The sequence below is a fragment of the Leuciscus leuciscus genome, assembly GCF_965113295.1.
Source record: "Leuciscus leuciscus genome assembly, chromosome: 14".
Lineage (NCBI taxonomy): Eukaryota > Metazoa > Chordata > Actinopteri > Cypriniformes > Leuciscidae > Leuciscus > Leuciscus leuciscus.
Window position 1 is genome coordinate 29,183,409 of NC_138738.1, and position 14,857 is coordinate 29,198,265.

At 42.9% G+C, this 14,857-nt stretch overlaps 1 protein-coding gene across 12 annotated transcripts in view; it reads left to right on the top strand.

The window, feature by feature from the left end:
• The window catches only part of lrrfip1b (leucine rich repeat (in FLII) interacting protein 1b), a 36,827-nt gene extending 34,572 nt beyond the window's left edge, over window positions 1-2,255 (top strand). For all 12 annotated transcript variants that reach the window (XM_082136854.1, XM_082136858.1, XM_082136859.1 and 9 more), the window contains one exon: window positions 365-2,255. In XM_082136854.1, coding sequence (XP_081992980.1) covers window positions 365-475 — 111 coding nt within the window. In that variant the 3' untranslated portion in view covers window positions 476-2,255. The remainder of the gene's footprint in view (window positions 1-364) is intronic.
• The last annotated feature ends 12,602 nt before the right edge of the window (window positions 2,256-14,857 follow it).

Consider the following 14,857-nt stretch of genomic DNA (forward strand, 5'->3'; position numbering starts at 1 on the left):
TTTCTTAAGTTGCTGTTAAAGATGAGAGAATGTTGAGATGGAATGAGTAATAATAGTAGTTCTTGAAACTGATCAGTATACTTTCTTAATTCTCAAATATGTTGAATGAAATTTAACTAAAATATGAAGTATATCTTAAAAATATAATTTGTTTGTCAAATACTAATTTCTTTTCATAAAACTTAAATAAGAGTTGTACATTTTAGTCAAAATTAACTGTTGGATTTTCAGACATTTATTTTGGTATGTCCAACTCAAGTGATACTCAGAGATTTTATGAAGGTAGTGTATTGTGTGATATTTACAAAGCCACTGAATATTTTTTAGAGTGTGATGTAACAAATTCCTGCTGTGCTTATTCTAGCTGAGGTCTGCGCTTGACCGTATCGATGAGCTGGAAGCAAGCAACAGCCACCTGACGAAGAGACTAGAGAAGATGAAGGCCAATCGGAGTGCCCTACTGGCACAGCAGTGACGCCCGCCTGTGCCCACTCTGCAGTCAGGGCATGATTCCTATCACCCACTGGCACAGATGACGTGCCACCCATATGATACTAAAATTTCTATCAAAATCAGATCAAATTAGCTCAATCATCTTGCTAATTCAGACTTCGAAAATATAAATAATGCTAACGGACATGAACATCAACCTTCATTTGTTTGCTAGTAGGATTCCAAGCGGAGGACACATCAAAAACAAATTCTTACTGAAGCTCATTAAAGTGACCTTTGGTTTGGATTAGCAGAATTCAGGCCCTCAATGAGCTCTCAATACTTTTTTGACTGGGTTACGGATCTCTGTGTCTGCAGACCAACACAACACAGGCAGAGCACATCTATGACAGCATGTTACTTTATGGTAGTATGTTGGTTCAGAGGGACATTGACTTAGCAGATCATGCACTTTATCTCTGCATCAGTATTCAAGTGTGTTACTCGGAAACTGTACATGGAACCATTTTGCATAATGAGGTAATGGAAATTGTGTAGTCCAGATATTAAATTAATGAATGTATGCTCTCATACAGAGACAGTTGTGCATTTTCTTGCAATGTTTTGTGCAGACAGGAACTTAACAACAGACATGTGCAGGATATGTGCAACATCACTTTGAACGTTTAATGGGGGATTGTTATAATGTCCATTTTGTTTTACGCCAAATCTGTGTTTGCAAGTGTTGGTTCGTACTTAAATAAGGTGGACTAGCACTTTATGATGTTAGTAATTTTTGTTTACATGCTAATGTTGCGTAAACATCCTGAGGAACTTTTATGAGGACATGGTTACAAAAAGCTTTGATGCAATAACAATGCTAATATAACTTTATGGAGTTTATTTGGGTCAAAGCCAAGATTGGAAGTATCTGAATCATTGTCCTTAAAAATGTTCTCAGTGGCAGCAATTATTTTTCTTTGTTGCTTTATTGAAGCACTCTTTTTTTCTCACATATCTATTCAACTAAAGTGGGCCAAATGATGAAAATACTTTTGTTTTGTTTAATATGCAGGTTTTAGATCACCTACTCGCTTTCCGTGTATAAAAACAGAGGTCTTGGTCATTGTAATATGGTAAGTAGAAGTAGACAGTATAAGCACAGCTGATCAACAGAATACTGTTCATATCCAGTAAACTCAGATCATACTGCAACAGCATATATCATCAGAAGGCTAAATGGACATTTGAGACGTCACCAGCCTTTATAGATACAATCTGTAATCTGAGTCTTGCCTTCAAAAACATGCTGAGTCAACACTATAAATAAATGGGAGTGCAGCTGGTTTTTTGAAGCTGGTCATTGTAGCACTTTCACTAATGGTCTGCAACTTAAAGAGTGTATCATTAATCTCAATGAATTTGGGGTTTATAGAAATAAACATGGCTTTTTTAAGAAAAAGGAACTGTATTGCAATAATGCTTTTCAGAGGAACTGACCATTACATTTACACAACAAGCTCAGATGTACATCATTATGCTAACAGCTGTGACAATGATGTCATGATGCTATATCCGCTGGATGATTGTTTGTGGCAAGATGATTATTTTTGCTGATTGTGAGCTTCACTTGTATCCCTCCCAGGGTTCTGCAACCATTGGAGACAATGTGCCACCTTGTTTACACACTCAGTGAACATGCGGTCTCATAAGGACTGATATGCTGAATAACAGACAGAGACACACAAATTATATTGTTTACCTGTATTACACCTCTTCTGTAAGACATGGCATAGCAAGATAAATAAACTCATGCAATAACACTGACTTTTCAGGTTTTTATTTATTTCATTATTTTATTGCATTTTACGTTTAATAAACAAGAATTACAAAATGGATCCTGCTCCCTCAAAACATTGAAAAGATGGAAGTGGTGTACATTTGAACAGCAGAGGGCAGCACTAAATTTTCTGCTGATAAATCGGTTCTGCATTTTGGTGTTAAAGATGTTGAAGGCAAATCTTTCAGGAACATGTCATGGTGAAGTCATATGGTTGGCAATAAAAATTATTTATATATTAGCTTGTTTTTTTAACACTGACTGTAGAAAATTTGATTTTATCTTAAAATCACTCACTGTCACTCATTAATGTCACTCACTGTCCAGGACCGCAATTTTTATTTGCAAAAGTTAATTTTAAAGGACGGAATCAGATTGGCCGACATGTAAATTACAAACTCACTCAATTAAAGGTCCCATATTGTACACCTCTCCGAAGTTTTATTTTAGGTTTTGATGTCCTTAAGAATATATATTTGCAGTATAAATACCAAAAACCATCCCAATATATTAATATCCGTGAGCCTCTCTTCCCAGTGCACGCTGAAGGTCCTGGTCTGATGAGGCCAACACGACAACATCATCCACAAAAAGCAGAGACGAAATCGTGTGGTCCCCAAACCAGACACCCTCCGGCCCCTGGCTGCGCCTAGAAATTCTATCCATAAAATTAATGAACAGAACCGGAGACAAAGGGCAGCCCTGCCAGAGTCCAACACGCACCGGGAACAAGTCTGACTTACTGCCGGCAATGCGAACCAAGCTCCTGGTCGTACAGGGACCGGACAGCAATTAGCAAAGGGCCCCGGACCCCATACTCCAAGAGCACCCTCCACAGGACGCTGCGTGGGACACAGTCGAGGTCAACAGCTACCCATCTCCACTGTAAACAGTGTTGGTAGGGCACTTTCACACAAACTTTTTAAAGAGACATTACAGTGTTGTGGTGGAAATGACACCAAAACTGTGTGACAGCTATATTTCTTATAAAAAGTAATATTGAATATGGTCTCACATTAAATACTATAATGTATTTTTATTATATTACTAGTGCTTAATTCAGGTACATTAATAGTTAGCAGATAAGTCATATTTTTAAACTGTATTTTCATTGTTGAAGTTAAAAAGGAGAGAACAGTGACTTTGACAGCAGCTATGTTACACACTACATGAAAGGTCATTTTCAAAAATCCATAATAGGGACACTTTAATCAAAAGTTTAGGTTCTAGCCTTCTTTTTAGGGGGCTACTTCCTTCAATCTAATAACATTAATATCTAATCTAAATATCATCAATCTAATACTATTAAATCTCCAAACCTGCTGTTAAATATTTACCTTACAGTAACTGTTTTCCACTAGGAACAGCAAAGCTTATTCAAATGTAGGTGTGATAATCTTTGCTCAGTTTCAGGATGTGTGTTTAAACATTCAGATAGCTCTAAACTATAAACTATAAATTATAAACTGAAGCTAGTACAGAGGAACAGAGCAAATTTATTTTTCTTAAGAAACAGGATGCCAGAGCCAGACAGTCAAGTTCCTTGGTATGTGTTAGAGGTTAAAAAACAAAATACTGCACTCTAAAAAAAGATGGTTCTTTAAAGGTTATTTACACGTAGTAACTGTTCTATTTAGTACTGTATCGCCCTGAAGAACCCTTTATATGCTGAAATGGTTCTTTGTGTTAGAGTTCAGGGTTCTTAATCCCCACTTTTTTGTTTTTCAAATCTGTAACTTTCAAAGCCACCTCATTACTGATTCACTGATTCACATTACTTTCTGGAGCTCAGCTGTACAACTACAGTTACTACCATAGGCGGAATTTACCATAGGTGTAAAATACCATAGGGACGGGTGGGACATGTCCCCACCACTTTTTAAAACATCTCGCAGCACGGATATACCAATACAAATAAATAAAACATCTCCAGTTAACTAGCAGAGCATTCATTTCACCACTGCTATCAGTGGCACGGATACAGTGTTCTCTTTTGGCTCACTCACAGTCTTCGCACGAACGCGCGCTTCAATCCGTTGCGGAGACTCTCTATTTGTTCTGGTGAAATCACAAAACAAAATGCACACTGAACATATTCGGTTTATACGAGTGCGGCTTAGAACCCAGAACCTCTGACACGCTTGGCAAAAGTTATACCACTGGACCATTAAAGTGCACACGTAAGTAATTGGATCTATGTATTTATTCATGTGAAAATTCTCTGCACTGACAACATATTACATCTCATTAAACGACAAATTAAACCCAATGTACTATTTAAATCGATTGTTGGACATCGTAATGTTATTGTACACATATTATATAGTAGCACAAAATGTAACAAATACACAGACTACTCCACTGCCTAGACTAGAGGGTGTCTCGGGTTACTTGACTGTAACCCTGTTCCCTGAAAAAGCAGGAACAAGATGCTGTGCTAAAAATCTTTGTTTGACCGGTTGTGAAAGTATGTGTTGCAAACACACTAAGAACTTGGCTTTAACCCTCTGGGGTCTGAGGTGTTTTCTGGGCCCTGGAGGTGATTTGACATGCCCTGACATTTGTGCTTATTTCTGTTACTTATAAAATGTTCATAGCTAAAGTCTGATTACACTGTATTGAGCACAAACTCTGCTACAACAATATGTGAGCAGCATGTACTGTATGTAAAAGTTTGTAATTTTGAGAAAATTATGTTTATGCGTGGTTTGTGAATTTTTTTATTTTTTTTTACTCCATACAGAATATTTATTCACAAGACTTTTGGAAACTGCATCACACTCATTCACATGAAACAATTTATTAATCTAAAATTTGTAAGACCCGTTTTGTCTCAGAAAGCTGTATGCGGGGAGGGCGTGAATCATCATGATGTCTTTGACACCTGGGAAGACAAAGACACCTCCCCTAAAGGCCCTATCAGCTGAATGGGACTGTGAGGGAACTACAACAAAGAATGTGAGGAGATTAAAATAATTACTTTTTGATTGCATTTTATTTACAACTCAACATAATACAAATATACATAACGAAGGACAAAAAGGCACATTATTGAGCACACTGATCTAAACAGAGAGATTTGAACAGTCACACACCCCTGTGCCATTCCTGAAACAGTTCCTGTTCAACATACCTGTCATTTCTAAGGAGTTTGCTTTTTTCTTTTGCCATGGAAACTGCCCTGCCATCAGTAGTCAGTGATGGAGCTTATTTTACCATGTTCATGTAGAGTAGCTTGCTGATGTTGGTACAGCGCTCGCAGATAAAAACAGTTTGAAGAGACTTGCGTGAATTTTTCCGTCAGCAGGACTCATCAGTGGCATATGGTCCCAGTAAATTTTTTTTTTTAAATTTAAAAAAACTACCGTGAACATGCTGATATTAGGAGCAACTAGGGCTGCATGATGATAAAATTGTGATTTAAAATAACAAAGCAAAATCAATGAAAAGCAGAGGAAAGATCAAGTTTGATGCTTTGTTTTAAGGGGATAGGGGCTTTTACAGGTTTGCGTGCCTCACATGTGGATGATTTGTGTTTAAAAGATAATGAGCAAGTATTGAGAAACTGTACCTCTCTGTGGTTTCATACAGAGTACATAAACAGAGAATATTTGTTATTGATAAGTAGGGATGCAACAAATAATTTTTTTAAGAACCAATCTGATACCAACAATTCTGAGTGTCGACTGATACCAATACGAGTGCAGTTTAAAAAAAAAAATCAAATATAATTTCTATAATTCTGTGTGTTGAACTGATAATCACTCTTTTGTGTGTTAAACACAATCTAGCCTACTTAATACAGACTTATTAAGTCTTATATTTAATAATAATAATAATAATTCATTACATTTATATAGCGCTTTTCTCTGCACTCAAAGCGCTTTACATAGAAGGGGGGAATCTCCTCAACCACCACCAATGTGCAGCATCCACTTGGATGATGCGACGGCAGCCATATTGCGCCAGAACGCCCACCACACACCAGCTTACTGGTGGAGAGGAGACAGTGATGAAGCCAATCAGTATATGAGGATGATTAGGAGGCCATGATGGACAGAGGCCACTGGGCAAATTTGGCCAGGATGCCGGGGTTACACCCCTACTCTTTCGAAAGTTTTTATGACCACAGAGAGTTAGTATTTCTAACTATTTCTCACTTCATTATAAAGAAAAACAACAGATCAAAAAAATATCTGATCATAATCTATGACAAAAATGCTATTATAAACTAGATTAGTAGATTAGTGGATAAGATCAGCAGTAAAATTTAGTCTAGAAAAATCATGAGTGCACAATAATTGTATAAAATCTGAACATTTAGTGAAAAAAAACATTTAGTGGGGAACAAATAAGAGACAATAAGTGTAGCACTAAATCTGGTAAAACGTTACACATTGCTCTTTGTATTGTTGTAAAATACATTCATGGAAAACAAGATAACAAAAATCTAAATTAAAGCTGCAAGCAGCATTTATCGGGGTTCAAGCATTTAAGGCCTTTAAGCACACATGCATAAAAAGACATTAAAGGAGCCGTATGTAAGATTGTGGCCAAAACTGGTACTGCAAACACTTTCAAATTACTGTAGAGCGGTGTATCCCCTCCCCCTCCCCCTCCCCCCTGACTCGAGGTTGCCAGATAGGCTGCAGGATCCAGCAGGAACGTAGGCTGCTACGTAGCTGTGGTAACTAGAGCAGAGCTGGCAACCCCGATGCCGAAACACTACTGACTTCGTGATTGGTAGATAGGTGGAGGGTGGCGCTTCAGGCCAAAACACAAGATGACAACATCAACATCAGTTGAGGGCTGCAACTTCACTTTTTAAATGACAATATCCTGGCCGGACTACTGTTGTCAGTGATATAAGTATTTGAAATGAACATGATTTCTTAATGTCTAGTGACATATCAGGGCCATTTTATGATTAATTGAAATACATTTCTTACATACAGCTCCATTAAAGGTACAATATGCAAGAATTTTTTGCCGCTAGAGGGCGCTACATTCCAAACAACAACAACGGCGTAGCTTGATGACGATGTGAAGGAGCGTGGAATGATGGGAACTGTCGTTCCCTTTCGTAAAGGGAACTCCCGCTGCATCGATACTCGATACTTTGGGGAATGCCCTCGGCATGACGCGTCTGAAGTCTGTAATGGAACTATTCCAATCTTGATTGGTGCTCGTCGCTCGTGACGTTGCATGTGACGGTGATCCGGAAGCTATAAAAGGGCAACGGAACATAGCCGTATCAGCTTTCTGTCTTCAGCAAGCGTTCTGTGTGACTGTATTGTCTTATTTGGTGTTGTTTGTCTATCTCAATATATATATGGCGAATATAGAGAAACGACTCAGGCGGTGTGCGTCCCCTTGCTCGCGCTATTTGAGCGAGGGTGACACGCACTCGTTTTGTGTTGTTTGTCTGGGAGTGGAGCATGCACGGGCAGTGCTCGAGGGCGCTGTCTGTGCAAACTGTTTTCAACTATCTATGAGAGAGCTCCGCTCCCGTTTGAGCTTGTTCGATCAATCAGATCAGGCTCGCGTTTCCAGTGCATCAGGCCCCGCGTCTGTTGAGGCAGCGCGCCGCTTGTATGCATGGGATTCGCACGTGGAGCTGGCAGATAACACTGAGACGGTTGCGACCCTTTCTCAGTGTTTATTAACCAGCTCCACTGGTCTCGCGCACGGTTCGGAAGCCCGCGCTGCGGCTTCTTCCGACCGTGTTAAAGACACAGCGTTTGATTTATCTGGCTCCGAGGGGTTAGATATTATCAACACTGAATCACATAAATATGGGGATTCGCCACCCCATATTCCCGTTATTGAGGAATTGCTGGAGGTTGTGACCAGGGCAGTGGTTAAATTAAACATTGAATGGCCATATAATAAGCAGGAAGCGACTAAGAAAAATAAAATGGATGAGCGCTTCCTGCAGACCCAGTCACAATCTTTGTGTCAGAGCCTTCCCTTTTTCACTGATCTTCATACTGAGGTATCGAGATCGTGGGAAAATCCATGTTCATCTCAATTATTTTCCCCCCATGTATATATTTACTCATCTATTAGGGAATCTAATGAGAATGGTTATGGGGTGATGCCTCGGGTTGAGGAATATTTTGCGAAATATTTTCTCCCTGACGTTGCGTCACCCCTGATAGCTCAGACACTTCCCTCCAAATCTCGTACATCGAATTTGTTAGGGAAAGCTTATATGGCGGTGGGTCGAGCCGGTGCATGCCTACACACGATGGGGTTATTACAGGCATACCAGGCTGACCTCCTCAAAGAGGTGGATGATAACTGGGAGGTCTCACTCAACGGTATTACTGAATTTCGTAGAGTAGCTGACTTATCTCTCCGTATTATTAAGGAGACGGCTCGTGCTATTGGCCGTTCTATGGCAGCAATAGTCGTCACAGAGAGACATTTATGGCTTAATCGCTTGGGGATCGAGGAGAAAGACAGGGCTTTCCTTCTCGATGCCCCCCTTTCACCTTCTGGCCTCTTTGGCGACGCGGCGAGAACCGTTGTCGAAAGGTTTCAGGAGGCAGAGCGACAATCAGCTATCCCCAGTTGTCAATCTAGGTCTCATGGGGTTGCTGCCAGGGGGCAGCCTCAGGGGACAGCCGCCAGTTCAACATATTTTGAGAAGGTTTCCTCTCGTGCCCCCGCGTATAAGGCTTGGGGCCAGAAGAGACATTCTCGTATGAAGCCCTCTATATCGAGGACAGGTCTGAGGACTGTCTCTCGGGCTAAGATGGCTTCAACTAAGAGGTCTTGTCGTAACACGCAGACCCTTATGGCCGTTCCCCCAGGAGAGCGAGTACAGGAGTCTCGCCCCCTTATACAGCCCTTAGGAAATCGATGTTTACTTCCCGCCGCCGATGGCGCTTCGGGACACATCGGCTTCCAGCGAACACAAATCGCAGTATCTGCCCGGAAACGTTGCGGCCCTGTCGAGTTCGCCGCCTCTCAGGAGGTCTGTAGAGAGCATATTTCGGTTAGTTCCTGCCAGTTAGCTGCTTCAGGTCACCGAAACCATTTGAACATTTTTAGCCAAGGCCAGTCTCGAGGGACTGGTCCCCATAATAGCATATTTAGACACCCCGAGGGGTCTTCAAAATATAGCCTGGAGGGTCCTGCTTACAGCGGAGCTAATATAAAAATATTATCTACTAAGGGTGGTTCACATGTCTGCCAGCCCCGAGCAGGGTTGGTTCTTGGAACAGGAAGTCAAGTCTCTCTTAACAAAGGAAACCTCAAGGTGAGCTCTTCCTCGGTTTCGGGAGCCCGGGTTCTACAGCCGGTACTTCATAGTTCCTGTGAGGGAAGGGGAGTAAGGCCTTGTTTCGGATCTCAGGGTAATGGATCAACCTCCGAGGGGGTTCAGATTCAAGATTCCGACTGTCAGTCAGACCAGCTCCGAGGACTGGTCTGTCGTGATAGATCCACAAGGCCCTTAACTCCTCATTCCCTTCTAACCCCATCACGGGAAGTTTCCGAGATCTGCTTTTGGGGGAAAAGCACATCAGTTCCGGATTCTTCCATTCGGCCTAGTATTGTATCCCCGCACCTCCTCGGAATGCATGGTCACTGTCCTAGCTCCATGGAGTCTTCAGGGCATCCTCATTCCTGTCCATTGACTACTAGAGCAGACGGTTCAACACCGAGGTGTTGTTTCGAGTCTCGTGAGGTGCTAGGGAATATGGCTCAGAGTCTAGGAAAAATCACCAGTGCCTCTTCAGAGAAACCGATTCCTGGGGGCGGTGTAGGTTATAGTCATGATGCAGGCACAATTGTCTCCAGCTCAGACACTCATCTTCCTTACCATAGTCATGAATATCAAGCTAGGCCAGGCCACCACTACGTGACCTTATTAAAGAGTGGGCTCGCTGGCAGCAGTGTTCAACATACTATTCTTTGGCCTGCTGTACATGGGGGCCCTGTAGTAGTGGCTCAGGACCAATGGGTTTTCCCCGAGAGGGAACCCACTCCGCATGACCAGAGTTACGCGCACATGCCCTCGTTTTCTGATCATGGGGAGGAAGTTATGGTTCCTGCTCCTAGTACCTGTGTTGGAAACACAGGGTCTGAGGAAACTTCAGAGAGACCATTAGATTCTATTTTTGACAGACACTATGTCGATGGTCTCTCTGATCAAGGAGGGGGCAGTCATCCTGTCGAGGCAGGGGCTGCAGCCCGGGGATTTCGAACTCCACCCCAAGTTGGCTTTAGCCGGGATGGAGGTCGGTTTGTCAGAGGTGCTCCTGTTTCCCCTTTATGTGGACGGCCACCTTCTGCGCCACCTCTCCCATGCTCTTCCAGCTCTGCTGGGTTTGGATATCATGATACAGACATGGTTGAGGCCATGTCTGTGTATACTTTCCCCGATTGTTCTGCCCCCGGGGGTTCTAGAGTACAAGAGGGTTCAGCAGTACAGGATCAGCTTACTCTTAGTGGCCCTGTACTGACAGGCCCAAATATGGCTTCCAAACATCTGGGCCCTTCTGGCAGGCCTTCCGCGGTGAATCCGGATCAGGATGGTCCTCCCTCTTCAGCCCAAGGTCATGATATTTCACCCTTGGCGGTAGCCCAGGAAGCTACTGGATCGGCCCCTGAGGGGGACCAATTCATAAATTCTGGTCTCTCAACCGAGGTTGTTGAGACCATTGTAAACTCTAGAGCCCCCTCCACGAGGAAACTTTATGCATTTAAATGGAAAATTTTTATTTTATGGTGCAGAGAACATCAGTTGGACCCAGTTAACTGCCCAGTGGCTTCAGTACTGGAGTTCCTCCAGAATCGTTTCTCTGACGGGCTCTCCCCGTCCACGCTTAAGGTCTATGTGGCGGCTATATCAGCCTTCCACACGCCTTTAGGGGTGGGCACGCTGGGGACACACCCACTCATAATTCGTTTCCTTCGTGGAGCCAGGAGGATGAGGCCTGCTATCCAGCCTAGGGTCCCCACGTGGGACCTGGCAGTGGTCCTCGAAGGTTTATCCCTGGCACCCTTCGAACCCCTCGATAAGGTGTCTGAGAAATTTTTATCCTTTAAGGTAGCCTTCCTGCTCGCTATTACTTCCCTGAAACGAGTTGGCGACCTGCAGGCGCTATCTGTGGCTCCCTCTTGCCTCGAGTTCTCTCCTGGCAGAGTGAGAGCCATTCTCCACCCTAGACCTGGCTACGTGCCTAAGGTGCCCACAAATGTGGCACGGTCTATAATCCTTCCGGCCTTTCATCCTCCACCGCATGTGTCGGCTGATCAAGCTAAGTTACACTTGTTATGCCCGGTCCGAGCTCTTGAGGCCTATGTACATAGGACCTCGGGCTGGAGGAAGTCGGACCAGCTGTTTGTGTGTTTTGGGTTATCCAAGAAGGGCTCCCCGGTCTCCAAGCAGACTATTAGCAAGTGGATAGTAGAGGCTATTTCTTCAGCTTACGAGGTGCGCAATCTGCCTTCACCTCTCCTGATAAAAGCTCACTCAACCAGAGGAGTGGCATCCTCTAGAGCCTTGCTAGCAGGGGTTTCTCTTCAAGAGGTCTGTGATGCCGCTGGCTGGGCCTCCCCACACACCTTCATCAAACATTACAGTCTGGATCTGTCCTCTACACCAGGTTCACAAGTTCTCATGTCTTGAGTGTGCCAGATTGCTTCACACCAGGGCAGGGTCTCTCAGTGTGGCGGCGTGGGTATTCGTTCCCCAAAGTATCGAGTATCGATGCAGCGGGAGTTCCCTTTACGAAAGGGAACGTCTCGGGTTACGTATGTAACCCTCGTTCCCTGAGTAGGGAACGAGACGCTGCATCTCTCGGCCACACTTTTCGTGCTCCTGAGAACGACTTGCTTCGACCCTTTAAAAGCTGATACGGCTATGTTCCGTTGCCCTTTTATAGCTTCCGGATCACCGTCACATGCAACGTCACGAGCGACGAGCACCAATCAAGATTGGAATAGTTCCATTACAGACTTCAGACGCGTCATGCCGAGGGCATTCCCCAAAGTATCGAGTATCGATGCAGCGTCTCGTTCCCTACTCAGGGAACGAGGGTTACATACGTAACCCGAGACGTTTTAAACTCCACCGTGGATGTAAATCAGGTGGAGCCTCATGGATGAGGCTAAGTTCTATTTGTATAAATGTTGCGTTTAATGACATGCTTTTTGTGGCGAGGGGGGCGTGGTTCAGCGCGGTCTGTGATGGGAGAGAGAAGAGACGAGCGGGACGGGACGCAAGTAGGTCAATTGAAAATGACGAACACCTGTGTCTTATTGCAGTATTACTGGCGTGGAGAGACCGCTTATAAGCCGCGCTGGAACGAGAGAGAGACTGGAGAGAAAATTGGACGCAGAGGAAGAAAACCGGTGGATCCGAGCTCTCATTTTTTAACTGTTTTGTGCCGTCGCGGTTGCCACAGTGAATGCGCGTTGTGCGCGGCTTTTGTTTGTTTTGCTTTATTTTAATAAAGTACGAGTCCCAGTCACGCCGATCCCTGTCTTCTTCCTTCCTGACTCTTAAACCTCATCACACTTTTATTTCATTAAAATGAATTAACCGCAATAAAAGTAAGGTTTAATAGTAAATTGGTTATCATAGATGTTACTGTATGTCGAATTCATTGTTGTGATAAGGCTGCGCAGTTTTACGTGTTCTAAACAATTGTTGTAAAAGTACATTCGAACATGCCCACATCATTTGCCAAAATACTGATTAATCTTTATGTATAACACATGCTATGTTTATTTACATGGCCATAAACACCAGACGTGATAAACAATGTCAATAAACTAAACACAAATCTAAAGCAATAATACTTTCCTTACATAAACATAACTATTACCGAATGCTACATTTGGAAAATATAAAATTAAGCATGCTTTGTCGACAGAACTAGCTGCAATCGGTAAAGAATAATTGTGTACCATAACGACTGCAAGAAACAAGCTAAAGTTTGTAGCTTGATTGACGCTACAACTACAACTTCCGCATTTGTCCAGGACTCCACGCAGTATGAGCGGAAACCGAGGGTAACGCGGATATGACGCAATTGACTGGCGACTCCCAGCTCACCCCTGTTCTAACGCTCCGTTTCCTTGGTTAAAATCGCAATTTTCTCACGATTTAAAAATAGTTGGAAACATTTGGGATATTGTAAGTAATCAATTTAACAAAATATATAACACTGGCCTTGAGATTTTGGGATATTTGAATGCAAAATTCTTACATATTGTACCTTTAAGTTTTATTTGGCAACCATTTAACCACTGACATCAGAGATGGAAAAGACCATTTACAGCCAATATAGGCAATTTACCATAGGAAGTACATGTTTTTTAAGCTTTTTAACAGTTATAGCGCCAGCTATGGTCCGATCTCCATGACATTTTGCATGCTTATTAAGGATGTTATGTCACATATGCTCATCAATTTTCGTGAAGTTCTGAGTTTTCCTTTAGGATTTATAGGCTTTTGAGTGTATTCAGTCACTTTGGTGCTTTCGCGCTCTGCACTTTCTTTTCTCTCGAGGCATCGGCAACACAGCTGCACAGGTAAATACACGTGCTAGAGTTTTTGTTTTGTTTGTTTCTGGTCCCGCTTCGGATGCCACGATGTATCTCTGGTCGTAATCAGTCCTTCACTGACCAATCAGCGTTCATTAGCAGAATGCTAGCGTGTTATGGGCAACAACAACTCAACCTGTAAGAAATCGAAAGGACATAAGTACTCGTTCATTCAACTTTGGACCTATAACCCATGTTGAACTTGCAAAACGTACAATCAAATCTGAGATTTCTCAACGGCAATCGGGTGAAAGAGACAAATTTAGCCGTCTAGCCCCATAGACTCCCATTCATTTTGCACTCATGGGCGATCGCCCCCAGTGGAACTCTGGTGGAACTACAACCACAATTCGGGACAATAGGACTTAATAGCGAGTGGGCAGGCTCTCCGTAGACGGGCTCTGGCACTGTTCTCTTCTCAGGGCTGGTGTTCTCAGCGCCGCTCGTCAAAATAGAAGTCTGGAACGCCGTCAAAATGAAAGTCCCGCTTCCACCATATCGGCCAATCAGAAAAACGTATTGGCCGATGCCGATATTTAAAAAATGCCAAATATCGGCCAATATATTGGCCATGGTGATATTATCGGTCGACCACTAGTGAGCAGCAGTGAAGCGGGGGTTTTGGCGCTGAGTCTATTTTTGCTGCGCTGCTCACGCTCAATTAAAGTGAAAGCACACTTTTAATGGACAAAAATAGATATGATTTCACTCAAAAAGTGTCCAAAATGCACAGAATGAGTGTGTTTTAACAAGAACTGGAGTATATAAGAAAAGAAAATGAAGATTCAAAAATATTTATAGAAGATTTACCCATTTAAATGGGTTTTTAATTATTCAGTTTGGGTGAAAGTATGGTGTATAAAAAAACGTCTCCGGTTACTATGGTAACCTCGGTTCCCTGAGAGGCGGGAACGAGACATTACGTTAACCGCCGTGTCGCTGTTTGATCAGCTGTGCCAGCGTTCAGTCGTGATTCTGACGTTATTGCCACGAACCCATGCATTTATACTGCCCGCAGCC